The 21,517-nt window shown below is 44.7% G+C and overlaps 1 protein-coding gene across 1 annotated transcript; it reads left to right on the top strand.

Moving 5' to 3' along the window:
• The first annotated feature begins 943 nt into the window (after window positions 1-943).
• CCNL2 (cyclin L2) lies at window positions 944-17,419 on the top strand. The gene is made up of 11 exons (XM_083752678.1): window positions 944-1,545; window positions 6,035-6,109; window positions 6,738-6,847; window positions 7,498-7,618; window positions 9,638-9,702; window positions 12,190-12,289; window positions 12,553-12,657; window positions 13,050-13,191; window positions 14,212-14,329; window positions 14,807-14,899; window positions 16,029-17,419. The coding sequence occupies exons 1-11, from the start codon at window positions 1,195-1,197 to the stop codon at window positions 16,384-16,386; spliced, it is 1,638 nt and encodes a 545-aa protein (XP_083608804.1). The 5' UTR covers window positions 944-1,194; the 3' UTR covers window positions 16,387-17,419.
• Window positions 17,420-21,517: the final 4,098 nt, after the last annotated feature.

Here is a 21,517-nt window from a genome sequence, read left to right as displayed (position 1 = left end):
CAGTTTTGCCATTTTGGCACAATCTGACAGTTTACCGGTAGTTTGCCATTGCTCTCTGGTAGGAACTAGGTGCAGTTGTTTTTTTTAATGAGCCTTCTCAGTAGGTACCAGTATAACTACTGGTTTTATTATTATTTATGATGATGATGATGCTCCCCATAGGCTCAGCACCTGGGGGGGGGGGGAATTGCCCACACCAGCATAAATAAATTCAATGCTGAGTAGCGGCTTGCCCTTAAAGTGTGTATAGGATTTCAACCTTACTAATAGGGAGTATACTGTATTAAGAGTGCAGCTTTTAAAGGCATGCCCACCGAAAAGTCCCACTCCTGTCGGTAGGATTTCCTCCGTAGTAAGTGTCTGTGTAGGACTGCTGCCTAAAAGCCAAGGGGAAAACGAAGGGGAACTTTGGTCCTTCTCCAAATTTCGAAGTTGGAAACAGGTTCAATTTCTGTGTTAAAACAAATTTGAGGACAAGGCAGGAAAACCAGTGTTGTGGCAAACAGTCCTCTTCAGAGCAGAACCATTGAAGATAATGGCCATGATTGATTTAGGCGCACCAATTTCAGTAGGTCTACTCGGAATAACACTTAGTTGGGTACAACCCTAAGCTTCCTTTGTTTTTAGCTCGAGTCGAGAGTGGTCGATTCCGGCATTGATGCAACTGAGGCAAGGGAGCATTTTGGGCCCTGTTCTCTCGCCTGACGTAACCTGGACTGTACCACTTCAAAGTACGAGGTGGTAATCTCACCTGTGTTTTTTAAAAGTAAGTGCCAGGGTTTCTTCATGACATGGTGATTTTCTATCGGAGGGTTTAAAAAAAAAAATTAAAAAGAGGATAAAAACCGTAATTATTTAAACTCTTTCCCCCCCTTCACTCTGAAGTGGTACAACCCAACGTGAGCCAGCCGTGCCAGAGAGTGCGCGTAGCGCATGCCGGGAAAACTTTGCCTTTCTTCCATTTCCCAAACGTACCTTCACCCGCCTCGTTCTGAGACGGTTGAATTCCCAACCGTTGCGTCACAACGGAAAAAGCCGGCGCTTTCGCCCAATAGGAGGACGCGCGTTTTTGCGGCTGGCCAATGAGGAGGAGGAGGTGGGGAGACAAAAGGTTTGCGCGTGACGTAGGCGCGGACGGGGGTTTGGAGGCGGCGGCGAAGTGAGTCAGTCTGAGGGGAGCGACGTCGAGACAAGATGGCGGCGATAATGGCGGCCGCGGGAGGAGCAGCGGCGCTGGCGACGGTAGGGCCCGGCCTCGCCGGCTCAGCGGTGGCGTCGTCGTCGTCCTCGTCGTCGTCCTCCGGCGGCTACTGCCCGCCAGCCCTTCCTCCTCCGGCTCTCCCTCCGCCCCCCGGCGCGGTCCGCATCGGCGACCGGCTATACTCGGGGGTCCTCATCACGCTGGAAAACTGCCTTCTGTCGGCCGACGCCCTCCGCTTCACGCCTTCCATGAGCAGCGGCCTGGACGCCGAGACCGAGGCTCAGCTCCGAGTCACCGGCTGTGAGCTCATCCAGGCCGCCGGGATCCTGTTGCGGCTTCCTCAGGTGCGGAAGGAGCGAGCGAGCGCTAGGCCTAAACCTAAGGCCTAGGCCGCACTCGCCTCTGGAAGGGAGGCCTTGAAGTGGGATTAAGGAGGGACGGGGAAGAAAAAGGAGAGAAAAGGTCAGAGAGAACCGGGAGGGGGCTTCGTTGGGCGGTTGAGGGCAGTTGGAAGGTTCTGGAAGACGGTTGGAAAAGAACCTGTTACAGATTCTGAGCGTGTCTGTCGTGGTGTTTTTTGGCCTATCTGAATCTAGACATCGAGGCTTCAGGATCCAGCGCTTTTATTTTTATAACTTAGTTCGTATTTAGTTCATACAAAAAAAAAGTATCTTGCCTTTGAGTCATTCAGGTAGCTTCACAAGTCGATCCAGAAGTCAGTGTAAGAGAATTGCAGGTAAAGGTAATGTACTGTGGCTTTTGTACATATGTATGCATTTATATGATAAAAAGTAAGCTATTTTCTTTAGCGTCTAAATAAGTTGGAAAAGTGTACAAGAATTGTGGAGGGGGAATTCTTTTTTCCTAGGTGCTGTCCCATCCCGGCCCTCCTTTCTTTATTCATTTTCTGCCCCCTCCCCGAAGCTCCTGCTTTTTATACCATCTCACCTGATGGAAAGTGTTCTGGCAAACTGAAAAGCTGCAGTGGTATTTGGTGAGTTTTTAGATAGTAGTAGTATAGATATTGCCTAGCTCTGTGTTCTCAAAGCCTGGGTCGTTGTTAGTAGTATGTTTTTATACAGCTGTGAAAAAGTTCTGTTTTTCCTGGGAAGATACAGCTTTAGATAAAGAATCACTATATTTCTATCCTGCCTCCTTACAGCAGTAAAATGAGGTAGGTTAGAAAGTTTCTGGCCCAACGTCACTCAGTGATTTCATTGAATGGAAATTAGAGCCTGGGTCTTTCTGGCCTGGTCCAAGTTTAATAGTCCAGCCACACTATACCACCACACTGGATCTCTTTTAGCTATTATTGCAGCTAGTTTATTTTACAATAAAAGTGCTACCATGCTATATATATCTATATATATGACTAAAAAGCATGACTCTCCAGTGTGTCTAAATATATTAATACATACCCAGTAAAAAGTGGAGAAGCCTATTATAGAGAGCAATAAAGTTCAAGCTGCTCTGTTTTTATTCCCCACCCCACTTCTCTTTCTGGGCACCTCAGCATTCCTCTGATCCTCTGCATGTACCTGGCAACAGAATGAGCTTTTTTGAGAGGGGTAGCCTTGTTAATCTGTTGCAGCAAAAGCAACAGAAACCTGTGACACTTCAAAAGACTAGAAAAAGTATTCTCCTAAAACTTCTGGAGTTAGATCCAGAACTTAGTTCCCATTGAAATCAGTTGGAACCTAAGCACAACTAATTTCATCTGGATCCAATATTTACCATTTAAGGTCTTACAGTACTTTGTTGTTAACATTGGTGTTGAATTCATCAAAGAAAATAGTCATATACCAGGTTGTTCTGTCCATTCTGGACTGGAATAGTACACTATCACACACACCCTTTTCTGAGTGTGACTTATTCAAGGAGGAGAGTGGATTTAATAGGACCTCTGGCTTGATTCATCAAGGCAATTTTTGACTTTTGGAGGATAAGTCTGTGGTAATTTAACAAGTTATTTTATAGCATTAAGCAACCTTCATGAATTTGCCTGGTAGTCATGATGCCTGCATCAAAACTCTCAGGTTCATGGGTGGTATCTAAGTCATGGAAGCAAAAGTGGGGCTTTTGCATTCAGAACAAAGTGGAGCCCCCAGGGGAGAGGACTCTTGCTCTCCCTTGCTTATGTAGTTTCTGGAAGTATTTGATTGGTCACAGTTGGAAACTGGCTACCAAACTAGATGGATCTTTGGACAGACACAGAAAGACTGTTTCCTGTAATGGATTAAATAAAATTATGAAGGCTGGATTCATGAACAGGAGGAATTCATGGGCAGCTGGTTGACTGCTGTGTCAAACAGAACATTAGACTAAATGAACCATTGGGCTGGCAAAGCAAGGCACATCTAGATTTTTTTTGCTGGGGGGTAAGAATTTGGATAGATACATGGTGTGCAGGTCTGTCGTTAGTTCTTGGCACTGATAGCTTAGTGGAACCTCTATGTCCAGAGGCAGTATAACTGGATACTAAGAGCTGGATGCCAATTTACAAATAATGGTTTTCACTATAAACTAGACAGATATTGTTGGGAGGATAATGCTGTAATACATGGACTGACTGATGCTTTGGATCTGGGATTGGGGCAGGATATTCTTAAAGGAAAAGAGTTCTATAGGGAGGAGTGTGTGTTTGTGTAATGATGTAGGATTTACATTAAAAATTGAACATTAAATTAAAGCTTGCTGAGAGGTGGTAGAATTGTGTTGTTGGGGCAGGGGTTATAACACACATTTCCCCAAGCAGAAACCATTTTGGAAGAGTAGTTTTATGGCTTTCTGGAGAAAACAAGTTAGCATTATGTGTGTAATATGTTTGTGTACTTTTTTATATAAGCTATATAATACACAGATGCAGTAGAGATAATGTACTGTTATAATTGTGCTTTATGCTGGGGCTTCAGTTGGGAGGGTTCCTAAGAAGCTGCTGTATTTTAAGGGAAAAGAAGAGTTGGTGGTCTTTTCCAAAAGCAAGGAAAGCAACTTGGAGAAGCACTGTTTGAGACTGTCTGACCTGGTCTTGATAAAGGAAAGCCTGCTGACTAGAACTCCCATGTTTTGGATGTAAATGTTTGGAGAATAGGAGAAAGGTGGTTGATTGGATTTGCTGCTTTGTTCAGTTTCCCTCACTAGCACTGGAGGGGGGGTGTGTTGTTCTTCCTCCGGGACAGTTGAGCCCTAGAACTGAGGACCCTAGGCTGCCAAGGATCAGTAGATCTTAAAGATTCTGATAAGGACCCCTTCCCACCCTGGCATGGGGATTTCAGTGTCCCAAGAAAAGGAGGAAGGCAGAGAGGGAAAAACCCTGCTTAATGGAGGAGGTTCGCAAGCCCGTAGTTCTATTCCAGGAAATGAGTGATGTAACAGGTCTTGCCCGGAAATGACGCTATCCCCTCCCTTGCTAGTCTTGTATGTTTGCCAAGACATTCCGGCAAGCCTGCTGGTTACCACCCTTTTGAGGAGGATGTGTTGGTGTTTTTTTCTGTTCAAACTAGAAGAGTTTTTGGTAACATTTCTCTGATGCTGAAACTGTGACGAGTTCACTGTGGCTGATTCATCTTGCCTTGTATCTAGCGACTTGTTTTTGTTCTCATGTTTTTAGGGGAATCTGTTCTTGGTTTCTCCTTCCGGACTTCCTCTGATCAAATGTTTTGTGCTGATTGATTGGCTTTTGAAAAGACTGTGTTGCCTAGTTTTGAGGAGGAACTACGATCTCTTTCATTTAGCTCTTAAATTTAACAGCTGGCTCTTTGGGGGGAAGCTTAGATGAGCAAAGCATTGTGGGCGGGTAAACTTTGTATGGTCTGAAGACCTGTATTAACACCAAGCAAATGTTTCAACCTCACTAGCCAAGTTAGAGTCATTGGATGAGGATGGTTACAATTTGACTAGTTTTGTACCTAAAAATACTTGTGACTCCCACCTTCCCATCATACAATTGACAGAGCACTGAGAAGTTCTTTTGAGTTCACTCCACCCCTTTTTAATTATGTTACTGTTTCTGTTTTATTGTAATTCACTCTGGTATCATGAAATTGATGAAGAGCAAGATAGAAATGGTGTAAACATTATCTGTGGAGGAGGGAGGTTATCTTTTGAGGGTCTTCAGTGAGGTTTCTTTCCTCTAGCAAGTGTTTGGCTTCACAGTACTAGGGCCGTCACACACATAGAAGCTATACTGTGTGACTAGGATTCTGGATCCATGCAGGAGTATTGGGCTACAATCCTAACCCATTTACCTGGGAGTAAGCCATATTAAATTTAGCTGGACTTATTATGGAGTAGGTATGATTAATATTGCAATGTTGAATAGGAAAGATTTCCTAAAACACCTTAGCAGACTGCTGCATTAGTGCAGAGCTAAGAAAGTAAGGAAGGTATGGGGATAAAAGGAAATAAATGTGCCTCCCCAACTATATAGTCAACAGTTCTTAAATATCCATGGCTTGTAATTGGTCAGGGCTTAAATCATTTATAATGGTCTTACAGGTGCCGAATCAGTTGTGGTCTGTTAGCATTCCTTCCAACATCTCTACAGTCATACCTCGGGTTAAATATGCTTCAGCTTGAGTGTTTTCAGGTTACGCTCTGCGGCGACCCGAAAGTAATGGAACATGTTACTTCCGGGTTTCACTGCTTGCGCATGCAAAGACACTCAAAATGACGTTGCGTGCATGTGCGGAAGCGGCAAATCGCGACACACCAGTCACGGGTTGTGTTCTACTCAGGATGCAAACGGGGCTCTGGAACGGATCCTGTTTGCATCCAGAGGTACCGCTGTATTTACTGTCATATTAATATGGAGTCTCATATTTTCTTTCTTAGGTTGCCATGGCTACGGGGCAGGTGTTATTCCAGCGTTTCTTTTATACAAAATCATTTGTGAAGCATTCCATGGAGGTATGGGCTTTGCTCTATTCAATTAATAATTGGTATCAATTTGATTTTATTGATTAAGCATGGTAAACTAGTTTGCTGAGCTTCCTGCATGTTAGCCCAGTGTTAGCACACTGATTTGCAAATAATTCCTATTGATCTCAGCTGTACATATTCCAAGCAAGTGTGCTGAAGTGTTAGTCACTGAAATGTATTCTGCAAGCTATTCTGCCATCTCTGTAACATAGTGATTCTTAATCCTGAGATTCTAGAAAACTTTTTTAAAAATGGTTTTCTGCCATAGTTTGCATTTGAGGCAAAAAGTTCCAGAAATCTATTTGTGGTCTCTCCTTTAGAGGGGAGTTCCACAGTTGGGACTCAGCGATAGAGAAGAAGCTCTCTGAAGGAGCTTCCCTGATAAGGTCAAATCTGAACTGATGGTCTTTCAAGCACCCTGCTCCCAAGCTGTTCAGGGCTTTCAAAGATAATGCATATCCCTTTCTCAATGTGCCCATAAATGCATGGTGAAGCTCCTTGTACAAGATGCTTACACTAGTCTGGTGGCCATATTCTGCATGTTATTGCTCCTTCAACTGTTGGAGATAGTAAGAGATCAGAATAAAACTAAGCTATGTTCCATATTCTTTTACAGCATGTGTCGATGGCCTGTGTTCACTTGGCATCAAAAATTGAAGAAGCCCCAAGGCGGATAAGAGATGTCATTAATGTGTTCCACAGACTTCGGTATCTGAGAGAGAAAAAGTAAGTCAACTGTTACTCCAACTGTGTGCCTTCACACAGTACACACAGTATCTGTTTCCAGGGATCGTGGCAATTACTCAAGGGCCATTTGTGACTTGCATTATCCCCTGCCCAAAACTCCAGAGGATTTCTTGCAACCCCAAAGAATGTCCCTGAACCCCGCCTTCCCCCAAAAAACCTAATTGGAAATAAAGTTTCAGTGAGTTCCAGCTTTTCCAGCCCTCGTTGCATCCTCAACTAGTGGCGGTGTCTGGGTGAAATTTTACAATTTCAAATTGTAACTTCAAAGGGTTGAAAGATTGCTTAGGTGGGTGCTTCTTCTCTGAGATTTTGGTAGTTTCTTCTTGAGAGGGGTCATTTTTGGAGTAAGTTTGCACAACTCCTATGAGTCGACTGTTCCAGAGGGAAGTTTGGGGTTCAAAAAGGCAACCAGTGCCAGTGTTGCCTAGACAGTTACAGACTTGAAAGTCTCTACAATCAATTATCCAGTTCCTTGGATAACTTGGTCCAAATTTAATCTTCTCATGCTGTTCCCATGAGACACCAAAGTTGTGTTATTCCACTGAGGTATGTCCATTGTTGCTCTACTTTTGTAGGAGGGATTTAAACTGATTTTTTTCTATCCCCCCCCCCTTTAAAAAAAATCCCAGGAAGCCTGTACCTTTGATACTGGATCAAGAGTACGTTAACTTGAAGAACCAAATTATAAAGGCTGAGAGGAGAGTTCTGAAGGAGTTGGGATTTTGCGTACACGTGAAGCATCCCCACAAGGTTTGTATTTCTTTTGTATTTTTAAGTTTGCCCTCTGAGCAGTGGATAAGAAATTAGCCTGTTCTTAATGTAGCCAAACCATTGGCAGTCTTTGTTTCTCATTTCAAGAATTGCCTGCTAGTGTCTCATTTGGTGAATGAAGACTGGTTGCTTCAGATATTAGGTGCTGCTTAGACTTAGCTATGCTTGAGTTCTCCATTCAAAGTCCTTGGCATGAAAGCAGCTTATTCTTGTGCAAGCAGGTAACAACACCATTGTGTATCTATTGGGTAGTGTGTGATAAGTCTTTGGCGGGTCAGCCCTACAAGTGGCACAGTGCAGAACTACATTTGTGTTTCTAAGATGTTCCTACTTCAGAGAGGGACTGGTGGCTGCTTCTGTTCCTCCCACTTTGTAAGCTTTACTGTTTGGCTTACTTTTTGCCCTGAAAATAATTGAGACATGTTCTATCACTTTAAAGAAGCAGGGGGACAGTTTTCGTTGGCCGCTTTCAATTTATTTTTTCCCAATTGTGCAGTCATGGCTGGTACGTCACTTACCACATTCCACTTCATAGATGGCACCAGTCTAGCATCTCGTTGAGTTTTATGTCTGATTGACTGTGCCAATAAGCAGGCAGTGCTGGAGAGTTAATCAGGTGTATGGACCCAATTCTGTGCCCAACTGAAGCTTACAGGCCTCCCTTGTTCCATTCAGGCATGGCACAATCCCCTTCTCTATCTCAGCTGCCCTTGGTGCTCATGTTCTAGCTATGCCACTTACATCATTACTTCAGCATTAGCCACTCATGGCTGGCTCCCGAAGGATGCTCAACAGGTTAAAGCCCAGATGATGTCTTAGGTTTGCTGGATCGTCTTGGACAGTGCATGTTACAAAACCTGACATACCTAACAAGATTGTAAGTCTTAATTGTAAGATTGAATTCTGCCTTGTAAAGGAAGGGCAGGATTTTAAAAATGGGCAGGATACATTGTAGCATTTTCTAAGGTTAATTCAGTCTGGTTTGACACCTGTCAGCTGTGGAAATGTGAACCCTTCAGTAGTAGGTGGGGTTACCATGAGTGGAAGCTTATGAAAACCCAGTAGTGCAGGCTCCCATCTTCTCTGACTTTTTCAGTCCTCAGATCTGCATCATCTTTTTGCCTGCATTTGTTGGAACATCCTGGTTGTTCTGGGTCTTAAAAAAAAAAAATATTAGTTTTCCATTTAATAATATACAATCACACCATTATTATCCACTTTATGTCTCTGGCTCTTTAGAGCCCTTTGACTTCCTTCCCTCCCATCTTGTGGGTTTGATAATTAACCTTTATATTATTGCATTTTGTACATTTTCCAATTCCGATAACTCCTTACCCAAAAAACTCAAAACTTAAATAAATATAAAAAGGGGGAAAATTCTCATTGCAAGTGTTCAGACAACGGTGCTAGTGATGTTAATTGCTTACAATTAATCTTTTAAATATCCTGTAACCGTACTCCAGTCTTTTTGGAATACTTGATCATCTGGTTTCAGATTTTTCCTTTAGCTTTGCCAGTTCCAGAGTCCATCATTTTCATCTGTCTCTCTTCTTTCGTTGGTACTTCTTGCATTTTCCATTTTTCATATACTCTTCTCTCTACCTCCCCCCAAAAATCGGACCTGTGTTACTAATACATTGCAACAAATCTTTGTATAGAAGTGCTTCCACCATTTCCCTCTTTGTTATTCCTATATATTTGAAGCAAGCACTGAAAAAGGAAAGCTGCCAAATAATATTGGGGTAAAAAAAGAGACACTTGTGACAGTGCACAGCAGTGCAGAGGAAAGAAGCTTTGCTGCACACATACTCTCAAGAGTACCACTTCTCTGACATCCTAAAACATATTCTTAACATTTTATACACACCGTGGAGTCATGTCAGGCCATTGATCCAGAGTAGAATGACCTGCATTGCATGGGTACCCTCCTCTGTCTAGATGAAAACCTCTTTCCACCACTTGGATCACCTGTATAACTCAATCACCCGTATCTTCCAGATAATCGTTATGTACCTTCAGGTATTAGAATGTGAACGTAACCAACACCTGGTCCAGACCTCATGGTAAGTTGATGTTTCTTGTTTTTATTGAGGCCAGCGGGGCAATGGCAAAAATATGTCATGTGTAGGGTCAGTACTTTTCTCCTCCACTGCCATGTTCGTGGCATGAGTATGGTTCCAGTCTTAGCCTGGAATGCCGCTTCTATCACCCCAAGTTGACGGGCCTCTTTGTTAAAGATTCAGACACTGTCTTAAATGGTAAGAGAGCTTTACACCCTCACAAATGCACCCTTTGCTCTTTCTTCCTTTTACTCCTGCCCATTCAAGTTACTGCTCAGGAGCAGGGCATGAAGGCACCCGCCCTCCCCTGTTTGCCCAACAGCATGTGTCATTCAGAAGTATGCTGCCTCTCAATAAGGTGTTAACCATACATCTACCCCCTTCATTCCTAGTGTGGGGAGGTGGTCACTTCTGCCATGCCATCATTTTACTTGAAAATTATTGTAAAAACAACCCTGCTCATACAGTTTTCAGCTTCTTGATATTGTTTATGCAATATATTGTGTCCATATGTAGTCTATCTGCCCCTTTCTTGGTATGGGTTTATATTAAATATCTCCCCCCCCCCCCGCTCCCATTGACAAATGGTAACCTGTGAAAACTGACATGATGTAAAAATTGACCTGAAAGCAAAGTTTGTGTTTCTACTAACTAAAATTGTCTGGCTGTTTTGAAAGAGAACCTCTTTTGACTCTTCTTTTCTGTACTCTTTTGATCAAAGGGTAGCCTCTGAGGGTAAGTGACTAAGACTTCTCCTCTGCTGCCCAAGCGCTATGGTGCAGGGATAACTGCCGTCTTCAGTCAAACCCAAGCAGGCTCCACAGAGAGAAGGCTGGCTCTAGACAGGTGGTATGCGTACACAAGTCGAGTTAAAACTGGCCGACTGCTGCTTGTGATTATTTTTTTTAACTTGTTAAATTTTATTTGTGCATTTTTCAGATAAGTCTGTGTTACTGTCAGGATGCTTTGTTCCCATTTTATATCCTTTAAAAAAAACCACAGACTTTTATTAAACTTGGGTTTAAAATCTTTGTGGGGTTGGGTTTTTTAAAAACGTAATTCATACTTGAAAGCATAACCATTGTAATAAGAAGATATGTTACTTCATAGCACCTCAAATTTTTTCTGTTGTACTTTTTAAACTGTGTGTTTTGGGGTCCTGCACATATCTACATATCTACTTCTGTATATCCATATCTGCAACGGGTTCCTTCCTCCATGCATCATAACAAATGCTTTTGGAACTTGGATTATATTGTGAGAAACTGCAGTTCAGTGTGGGGAAATAAATACAGGACCACCCAGGCAGTCCCTTTGGTTGCACCTAAAATAGGACTTTAAAGGGCTGGCCTACTCTTCAAAATCCCAGCTCATCTGGGTTAGTGTAAATGGCAATGGAAACATTTTGGATCTAATTAACTATAGTAACTATAGTATTTTTTCAAAACCTGCTAATTGAAGACTAGAAATCATTGCTACCCAAAGCCAGGGTCCCCATATTCTTCAGCTGCTTTGGTTTTGAACAAATTATGTAGGAATTATGTGCATAGCCTGATTTGGTATAGTGACATAGGTCACATATTAATTTGCACCTTTATGTCAGGCACAAACCATAGGCCCATTCCATTTTACAACTGTTTAAACTTTGTTCTGGGTTTTGTCCACTGTGCATTTTGGTGTGTTGTAAGGAATTATCCTTCAGATTTTCATTTTAAGGTCACAGAAATGCGTGAAATGTTCTGGCTGGGCTTTGTGCAATATTTTTACAGTGCAATATTTTTTACAGTTGCCTCATTCTGTGAACTTTTGTGTTGAGAAACCTTGTTACAGTGGGGCAGTCTGGAAGCGGCCCAATGACAACCCATTGAAGAACTTTGGTCCTTCAGCAGTGACAATACCAGACACCTGGACTGAATATCTGTGGTGCTCTCTTGCTCTCTCTAAAAGCGATTTGTGTGTCGGATACTTTCCTGAGTGGAGACTGGTCACTCCAAAAGAAGATTGCGACAGAAGATTCTGAATGCTTGGGAAAAGCCCCGTTCCTTCGACAAAGAACTTCTAGCCGGACCTGTGACTTCAGACTGTCCGTTTTAAAGTTTGCATGTCGCTCTGCGTGACGGGATAAAACGTAGATTTTGACAGAATTCTTCAAATTATGCTTCAAAAGTTGTGCCTACCGTAAAATAAAATGAATTTGTGGTGTTTTGCGTGAGAACAGGCCAGTAGCTCATAGCAGGGAGAAAAGTGAAGTTAAAATTGGTTCTCTTTCATAAAATGCCAACATCCAGTTAATAAATACTTGGCAGTTGTCCTTCCCTGTCAAATCTGTGCACTCCAACTTCTTGTCAGGTTTCACAGGATTATCTAGGATTCAGACAGCTGTAGAATGCCCTAGACAGCTAGCTACAGTGTGCCTTAAAAACAGCATAGCCAAAGCAGGGGACTTCAGCAGACTTCTGCAACTTTCCCCCCTCCTTTTTGTCTTCTCAGGAACTACATGAATGACAGTCTGCGGACAGATGTCTTTGTAAGGTTCCACCCTGAGAGCATCGCTTGCGCCTGCATCTACCTTGCTGCCAGGACTCTGGAGGTTGGTGTTAACCTGGCTCATGCTATATAAGATGCTCTTGTTTTCCTTGTGGAGTTTTTACTGCTGCAATGAGTGTGTTTCATGAACAAATGTGGAGGATTTAATAGTGGCTGCCTTTTTATTTCTGCTCTCATGTGCAGAAGGAAAATGGTGACTTACGTAGACATTTCCCCCTTTCCCTCCTTCATACACAGAAGGAAAGTGGGATTTTGAATGGGTTGGGTTTTTTTGGTGACTAATGGTGAACGGTGTCTTGCTCACAGATTCCACTTCCAAACCGCCCTCACTGGTTCCTGCTGTTTGGAGCTACGGAAGAGGAAATCCAGGAGATATGCACGAAAATTTTGCAATTATACACACGTAAAAAGGTTGGTCCTGCTTATTCTTTTGAATTTTTCAAACGGTGGGAAAGCACACTGGCGTTTTTTATGACTTCAGGGTACATATTTTCAAAGTTCTGTTGATTAGAATCTAAATTTCTTTTTTTCATCTTGAGTACCTGGAGAATTTTGTTCCATCCTCCCTGCCACACAGATATGGGATTTGTGCTGCAGCCCAAATTGTGCACATAATAATAGCAATATTGCTTAATAAAGAAGGTAACCTTGCCAGTAGCATGTCTCATAAAAGTGCCTGGTGTTTTGTTCCATTTTTCGATTGCATTTTCCATTGTGAGCCTTTGGGGGAAAGCCTGTCTATGCAATGCTCTTATGTAGGTGCCAGATCAATATTTTACTAAAGCACACACCCGTTTCCACAGGTTGATCTAGCTATCCTGGAAAGCCGAGTAGAGAAGAAAAAGCTCGCCATCGAAGAGGCAAAAGCGCAAGCCAAAGGCCTCTTACCAGATGGAACACCCAATTTGGATACCGTGTCGGGGTTTTCTCCTGCTCCCAAAACCGGTTGGTATCCCTGGTCCCATATGTGTGGTTCCTTACACTATCTCAGTATAGCCAGGAATATGGGTGCAGTATCATTTTTGAATGCCCTCCCACCTTCAAAACAAAACTCCTTGCAAATGGAAAACTACCCTATCACTGGGAAGGTTCTAGTTCTTTATATGCAGTGCTAGTTTCTCCTTGCAAGGAGTTATTAGGGTAGAGCATTAAGAAACAGACCCCCAAACTAAACCTGTGCATGTCAGTCATTGTGCTGCCTACTTGCTCTGTGTTGGCCAGGCCTAATTTCTCTAGATATGGGACGAATCCTCCCATCCTTATTAAGGTTTAGGCCTTAATTGTACCAAATTAGATCTCTGCTCACATGTGCTCCCTTTCATAGGAAGAGGATGACTTTAGGCCTCACTTCAGCACAGTGACCCAATTGAAATTGATGGCTGGGCATGTGGGAAGCCGGTACAGCATTCCATCTGGTTGGTGTCTCATTTAAATCTGGTTCTCTGCACATGCAAAATGAAATGCCTTCCCAGGCTAGAGTAACAATAAACAAATGGGTGGCGGCAACCTAGTTTTAAAGGAGCTGTCAGCCACATGGAATGTCACACAGGTAAATTACGCATGCAGGATCACATTTGAAGTTGTATCCCATTTGGCATGTACGCTACACCCTAACATGCTAAGTAAAGTAGGACCTGTTGTTGTCTTGATAATAGTTGTCAGCCTTTCTGATCAAAGCTCTCATTATGGTGAACTTGCAGATTTGTGTCAGCACTCCTGACTTTAATTTTTCCAGGGTTTTTCTGGACATGGAACATTGTAATCTGAAGGCCCTGGCTTGTCTCCAAGGCTGGCCCTACACTGAATATACCCACTGAATTTCCTGGACATGGTTGACTATGGTCCATTCATTTCAGTGGGTCTACTCTGAGTAGAACTTACTTGAATATGACCCCCTGGGTGATGGTACATAGAAGCATGTCATCCCTTAAGTTTTGACAGGACTTTCCTCTTACACATCTCTAGAGTCTCCAAAGGAAAATAAAGGCACCAAGCCTTCCCCACTTGCTGTGCAGGTGGTAAAAAACGCCAAGCGGAAAATGGAAGCGACGAAACGGATGAAATCCAACAGTCCCGTCAATGGGTAAGGGCCTTGCACGATAAACTGGTCTCTTTTCCCCCCCCCTGTATCTATTTCTTTGAATGCTTTTGCAGCAGTGCAGCTCTGTAACACTGCTCCATAAGGCCATGAGGGACTATAGGCTTGGCTTTGGCATAGTCAAAGCTTCTTTCCTGGGCTACTGCCTCCTGTCTGACTTAAATTACGTTGTGGGCAAAAGGGTCTCTGAGCCTCTTTGGGGAGATATTAGCACAGGCTAAAGTAGCTTTAAGGATTTGGGACACACTTTCTGGAAACCCAGGTCATCACATCTCTAGGTCATATTGAGTCCAGATAAGTGTGACCTGCTTCTGTTAACTTCATCCTAGCCTTATTGTGACAGTGTTGCCCCAGAAGTGGGTTGCCCTCATTTTTGGCCTTGGGCATATGTGTACCTAGGTTGAAGGGCTGACTGGGCCACTTGTTGCTTTGACATCAAATTCACTTGCTTTAACCTTCCAGCGTTCAGAAAGGCCGAGACAGCAGGAGTCGGAGTGGAAGTAGAGACCAGAGTTATTCCAGGTCTCCTTCAAGGTCACCATCTCCAAAGCAGAGGTATGTACTGCAGTGCCCTCTGGAAGGGACTAGAGTTCCAACTCTACCAATACCCAAGCTGGGAAGAGAGCAACCCCGTACCTCTCTAGAGCAGTGTCTCAGGTGAATGTAGTGGTAGTGATTGGCCAGCACTCTGTCTCTGGCATTTCAGATGATTTTGGGGGCTTGTCCTCACAGAGGCTGCAACACTTGGCACTGTATTCCACCACAGAAAGAGAATCTCTGCATTTAGGGAAAGGGATTTACCATAGACTTTTCTTTGACCTGCTAGTTTTCCATGTGTTTGATTCAGTCATACAAGACCATAGCATTGCTTGCTTCGCCCATTAATGTACAGTGGTGCCTCGCAAGACGAAATTAATCAGTTCCGTGAGGCTCTTTGTATAGCGTTTTTTTCGTCTTGCGAAGCAAGCCCATTGACAGCGGATTAGCGGTTTAGCAGCTTTTAGCGATCAGCTGTTAAGCGGCTTAGCGGCTTAGGAAAAGGGGGGGAGGGAAAAAAACCCGCAGGAACTTGCAAGACATTTTCGTCTTGCGAAGCAAGCCCATAGGGAAATTCGTTTTGCGAAGCGCCTCCAAAACGGAAAACCCTTTCGTCTAGCGGGTTTTCCGACTTGCGAGGCGTTCGTCTTGCGGGGCACCACTGTAGATATAAAAGGAGAAGTTGAAACAGGCATTTTGATTTCCAGCATGGATTTAAAAGCCGTGAGGGAGGGGAGATCTTACCTTGGCAAACACCTGGTCCTTATTCCCAATGCTGAAATCATTGGGAACATGTCTGGGGATAGGCACAATTGCTTGGTGATCTGCAGGCCAACCACATTAAGCCCAGAGGTTCTGCTTCTCTCTTCCCCAAGCCCTACTGCTGCCAGAGCCACAGCAGTATTTCTGCAGCCATTTCAATGTTTCTGCTGCACCTGAGGATGATGATGACATCATTAATGTCAAAACGTACCTGATCTGAGCTACTGCAAAGCTCTGTGATAGGACCTGGCGCACCCATCCACAGGTGCCTAGGAATGCTGTTGTCCCTGTGGGGTGTTCTTGTTCCACGATTGGAGCCACAGGGGTGTCTTTCTCAAATGTGCTAGCAAACTGAAGCCTTTCCCCCCCTTGTCCCCTCCACTAGGAAGAGTGAAAGCTATTCCCCATCGAGCGGCTCCAAATCCCACAGCCGCTCGAGGAGCCGAAGTGACTCTCCCCCGCGGCAGTTCAACCATGGCAGCTCAAGCTACAAAGCCTCCAAGATGAGGAGCTACAAGAAGGCCAAGGGGTACAAATACACCTCTCCCAAGCAGCGGAAATCCCGCAGCAGGAGCTCGTCACGGTCCCGGAGCCGCTCGCGAGAACGCTCGGACCACTCTGGGAAGTACAAGAAGAAGAGCCACTACTACAGGGATCAGAGGCCCGAGCGGCCCCACTCCTACGAGAGGCCAGGCCACCGCTATGAGAGGGAGCACCCAGGCCACAGCCGGCATCGCAGATGAGCAGGACCCAAGAACAGACTACGCGAGCTCTCGCTCTTGTCTTCCGGGGGCTCACAGACTTAAAACTCTTGGTGCCTGCTTGGTGCAAGGAAGGATAGTTAGAAGGACTTAATTGTGACATGTCCCATTTACTATGGTTGGGGTTTTTTGGGAGGGGCGGGTGTCTTTTGAGTCTCCTCATAATGTGGGAGAGCCTCCCACTCTTCCTGGATCATCTGTCTGTGTTCGACAGGCGATGCTCCTTTGCTGCTACAGAAGCAGGACTGTTTCCAAATAATATTGGACTCTGTGGAGAGAATTGCCTTATGAGGCTGGTCAGAGTGTTCAGACATTGCCCTTCCCAGCCCCAAAGGATTTTGGACACTCAGACCATACAGCGTTGCTTGGTGCTAACAGCAGTCCTTGTTCGTTTATTTCGCAGTGGACTTGATTGCGTTGTAGAACACAAGGTTAATTTTTTTTTTTAATTTTATAAGAATCAATGCCTATATTAGGCGGCCTTTTTGTGTGTGTATATATCTGGTGTTGGAACAGTAAGGACAGAGAAAGGCCTTAACCTGTTGAATTTCACCCACAAAGTGCAAATGCATTGAATTAAATGGGGGGGGTGGCTTTGTAACCTGCATACTGAATATTGAGAAATTTAAATTCCTCAACTAAAGACTTCTCCTCACCCCCTTCTTTCTTTTTGCATAAAGAACTCTGTGGAAATGTGAAAGTATTTAGATTCAGTGTGTTGGAAGTTGTCTATTTTTTAAAACGTGGTGAAATGCCTGGTGCTGGCCACCAGCTCAGGACTTCGGATGCTTTCATATAATATAACGTTTTATGTGGTTTAGATAAACTCTCTACTCAGGATCTTTAAAAACTCTTGAAGAACTGATAGTTTGCCCTCCCGTTGCTTGCTTATAAGAAGGTGTTTATATTAAGAGAGAAATTGTATGCAGCGCAGGAATATCCGTTTTAGTGGTATATCTGAGCTGTCTTCCTGTTCCCAGATTTTCATTAAAGTATTTGATTTTATATTTAAAAACCTTCTGCCTCTGTCCTCGCCTAGGATGGTTGTTTAGTATCAGCATTGGAAATGAGACGGCTTTGTTCTTAGCCTGTGCACAACCCCAGGGGGCTTAACTCTTAACTAAGGAATAGTTAATAAGAGTTTCTTCACTGGTGGACAGGTGAAGAATGCAGCAGTACAGTGGTACCTCTGGTTACAAACGCTTGAGATTACAGACTCTGCTAACCCGGAAGCAGTACCTTGGGTTAAGAACTTTTCCTCAGGATGACAACAGAAATCACGAGGCAGCGGGAGGCCCCATTAGCTAAAGTGGTACCTCAGGTTAAGAATGGACCTCAGGAACGAATTAAGTACGTAACCAGAGGTATCACTGTATGGGGTGTTGAACTTGGCTTCCTATACATCTCTACTCCTTTTAAAGCCTGCTTTTATTTTATGTAGCAATGTCTGAATGCATAGGCAAAAATTGAGTTTCCTGCTCCACAAAATCAGCAAGGGGGTGTAGAGAAGCAGGGGGCTGTGGGGGAGGGTAGTGGCTTGCCTAAGGTCACCAAGTGAGTTGAATACTGACCTGAGATTCAAAGTTCTGCAGGACAGTTCCTGCCATTTGCGTAAGAGCAGGATTGCAGAACCTCTGACCCGTGGGCCATTCTTGGCTGGTAAGGTCATTTCTCCCAAATCCATGCCCACCTGTCCCAAGTGTTGTCAGTGGCTGATGTTGGAGGGATGGGGTTCAATTCTGCTGCGATCTGCTTTGCTAATGGGTTCCCTGAAGGAGTGCACCGGTGGAGCCATTCCCACATGTCAGCCAGCTTTGACAGGTGCCTGATGGAACTACCGTCCAGGTTCCATCCTGACATCAGGTCAGGTGATGGGGCGGGACTGCCCACTTGTCAACATTGACCCATTAGGGGACATAAAGGTCTAGCCTGCGAAGCTTAAGAGGTTCTTCATGCCTGGCTTTAAAACTCTATTGCATTTGTAAATTGGGAATTAAGAGGGATAAACCAAAGGTATTTAAAAGGAGGTGGGAATGCAAGGCAGGAGACACCACATGCACATTTCACAAGTTTCATGCTGGGGGAGGGTGGCAGTAAAAGAGAATGGGTGGGGTCATATGGAAGGAATCCCTAGGCATGGGAAGGTGGGCCTCTCAGTGAGTGGTGGGCGAGTAACATGTAGTATTGTGGTGGGCGAGTAATGTAGTATTGGGAGCTTTCCTTATGGATTACTAGTGGTGGCTTTTCTTGGTACAGTACCAAATTTGCACCAGCGGAGTAGAAGTGGATTCTGCTCCTGGTTCCAACTACCATTTTGCTAAAGTTTGTGGAGAGGGTTATTTCTAGTTATAGGTGAGGCTTTGGTTTCTGAAATTTTAAGACAGTCTGCTTTAATATGGGATTCCCCCCACTTTAGCTTCTGGCTCCTAAAGTTCTGCTGAATGATGGAAGCTCAGATAAATTTCTGAAAACGAAAAGTCTCACTCCAGAAGTCCTCACCATAATACTGCCCTGTTTGACCTATTTTAGAGGGCAAGCTGTGGCTCTGGCTTGCCTTGAAATGCATGCTGACCCATTTGGCAGCTGAGCTAGTCATTGCTTAGGCTATATATTTAGCAAAGAGTCCTTTATGGATTGTTTGTATATTTAAAATGAGACATCTGGCTAAAAATAACCACAAATGTTTCTAGCAATATTTGGGTCCTACAATCCAATACTAGGGGCGCAGGTGGCGCTGTGGGTAAAACCTCAGCGCCTAGGGCTTGCCAATCGCATGGTCGGCGGTTCAAATCCCCACGGCGGGGTGAGCTCCCATCGTTCGGTCCCAGCTCCTGCCCACCTAGCAGTTCTAAAGCACGTCAAAGTGCAAGTAGATAAATAGGGACTGCTTTCTAGTGGGAAGGTAAACGGCGTTTCCGTGTGCTGCACTGGTGCTGCCTCACCAGAGCAGCTTCGTCACACTGGCCACGTGACCCGGAAGTGTCTCCGGACAGCGCTGGCCCCCGGCCTCTTAAGTGAGATAGGTGCACAACCCTAGAGTCGGACACGACTGGCCCGTACAGGCAGGGGTACCTTTACCTTTACAATCCAATGCTAGTCATCTTCAGATTAGACCCGTTCAAATTAACAGGCCTGACTAATTTAGGTCCATTCATTTGAACGGGTTTACTGTTTTAAAAAAAAACTTAGTTGGCTCCAACCCTCTGTTTGCAACTGGAAGAACTGTTAAGAACTGCTGGCAGCAACCAGGTTCACCTGCCAGGTGAGGCACTAGTAGGTTCTGGTTTCCATCTTAACAGGTGGAGCAGCGTTTCAACTGCTCTACAACCACAGCATTGAGATGAGCGATCAGGGAATGAGCACTAGTGGTCGCTGTTGAGCTTCTAAGCTGCCTAGAGTGGATCTTGATGCTGCTGCAAGGAGCAGATTGGAAAAGGAGCCTGGCAAGGAGAAGCTGGGATGTAGTAGTGGCTGTTTCCGTCACCATGCAGAGGAATTATATATTTATATAGGCGTTTGGAGCCCTAAGGCCAAAACGGCAGGGTAGAAATTCTAAAATGTTATTCCATGGCTGGTGCAGGTCAATCAAGGTCAGTACACTCCAAAGTGACTTGCAATAATTATTTATTGGATTTATACCTCACCCTTTTATTGAAGTCACTCAAGGTGGTAGACATCGTTCACCCTGTCCTTGGTTAATCCCCACAACCATAATCCTGTGAGCTGCATGATGAAGTGGGGATTTGAAGCCTGGTATGTGGCTAGCAGTTCTAAAGCACGTCAAAGTGCAAGTAGATAAATAGGTACCACTCCGGCGGGAAGGTAAACGGCGTTTCCGTGTGCTGCTCTGGTTCGCCAGAAGCGGCTTAGTCATGCTGGCCACATGACTCGGAAGCTGTACGCCGGCTCCCTCGGCCAGTAAAGCGAGATGAACACCGCAACCCCGGAGTCCGCAACTGGATGTTGGGATATGCCAGGGAGACGGGGGCATCAGGCAGGCCCCAGCTGGCTCCGGACGATCAGCAGTCTCCCGTGGAACAGCATCAGTCAGTCAGTGACACGAGCCTCAGATACATTTACAGACCCACATTTACAGACCCGTGCACGCTCTGTCAGCAGAGTGTGTAAATCACCTCACAGCAAAAGGCGGACAGAGGCAGATGTGCAAGCCTATTTACAGCATTTATTCAGCATAGTTCAGGAACGAAGGAAAACATGTCTGCATCCCTTAGCGTCCAGCAAAACAGCAGTAACATGAAAGCTATACAGTACAGTGGTACCTCAGGTTAAGTACTTAATTCGTTCCGGAGGTCCGTACTTAACCTGAAACTGTTCTTAACCTGAAGCACCACTTTAGCTAATGGGGCCTCCTGCTACCGCTGCCGCACGATTTCTGTTCTCGTCCTGAAGCAAAGTTCTTAACCTGAGGTACTATTTCTGGGTTAGTGGAGTCTGTAACCTGAAGCGTATGTAACCTGAGGTACCACTGTATTCAAAAACTGAAGTTCCCAGCGGGAGCTGGAAGTAAACAGGCATGTGACACACAACCGTCATGCCTGACCCTTTTAAGGTGGAATGGAGCTATATCCTAACACTGGACCTAATGGTGAGGGGTCCCTTTACCTTTACCTATGTGGCTATGAGAGGTGATCCCTCCAGAACTGGACACAATATGGGAGTTGCACCATAAATTTCTTCAACAGCATTGATCCTAGCAGTTTGCCACCACAAGGTGGGCCAAAAACATGGGCTTGAATCCTAGTGGGATCCGCATTGTAACAACTTGGGAGTGGCCCTCTCCTGTACTTGAGGCTGAGGTGCAGAATAAGGGGGACCAAATCTGAGCAGTACCACCGTGCCCGTGAAAGGTCTCTGTAAACATCCCTTCAAAAATCCACAATGTTAGCCTTTGCTCTTGAGTTCCTCTTTGCACAGGCTCAAACTCTCCTGCACGGAACACGGTCACATTTTCATTGGCTACCAGGACTGCACATCCATCTGCCTTTCTGTTCCAAGCGGAAGAGGGATGCAAAGAGCTTCTCTATGTGAGAGATCATGGTAGCTGAAGTCAGTGCCTTTCCTGTGGACAGACATGCCCAAAGCATCTTGCGGT

The sequence above is a fragment of the Podarcis gaigeae genome (genome assembly GCF_964106915.1).
Source record: "Podarcis gaigeae genome assembly, chromosome: 8".
NCBI classification, from domain to species: domain Eukaryota; kingdom Metazoa; phylum Chordata; class Lepidosauria; order Squamata; family Lacertidae; genus Podarcis; species Podarcis gaigeae.
This window is presented reverse-complemented; position numbering and strand designations above follow the sequence as displayed.

Bases quoted from the DNA above. Each gene is read 5' to 3' on its own strand.
- CCNL2 (XM_083752678.1), top strand. From the start codon at position 1,195: ATGGCGGCGATAATGGCGGCCGCGGGAGGAGCAGCGGCGCTGGCGACG. The intron at 7,619-9,637 runs GTTTGTATTTCT...CGTATCTTCCAG, and splicing joins ACGTGAAGCATCCCCACAAG to ATAATCGTTATGTACCTTCA. The intron at 13,192-14,211 runs GTTGGTATCCCT...ACACATCTCTAG, and splicing joins TTCTCCTGCTCCCAAAACCG to AGTCTCCAAAGGAAAATAAA.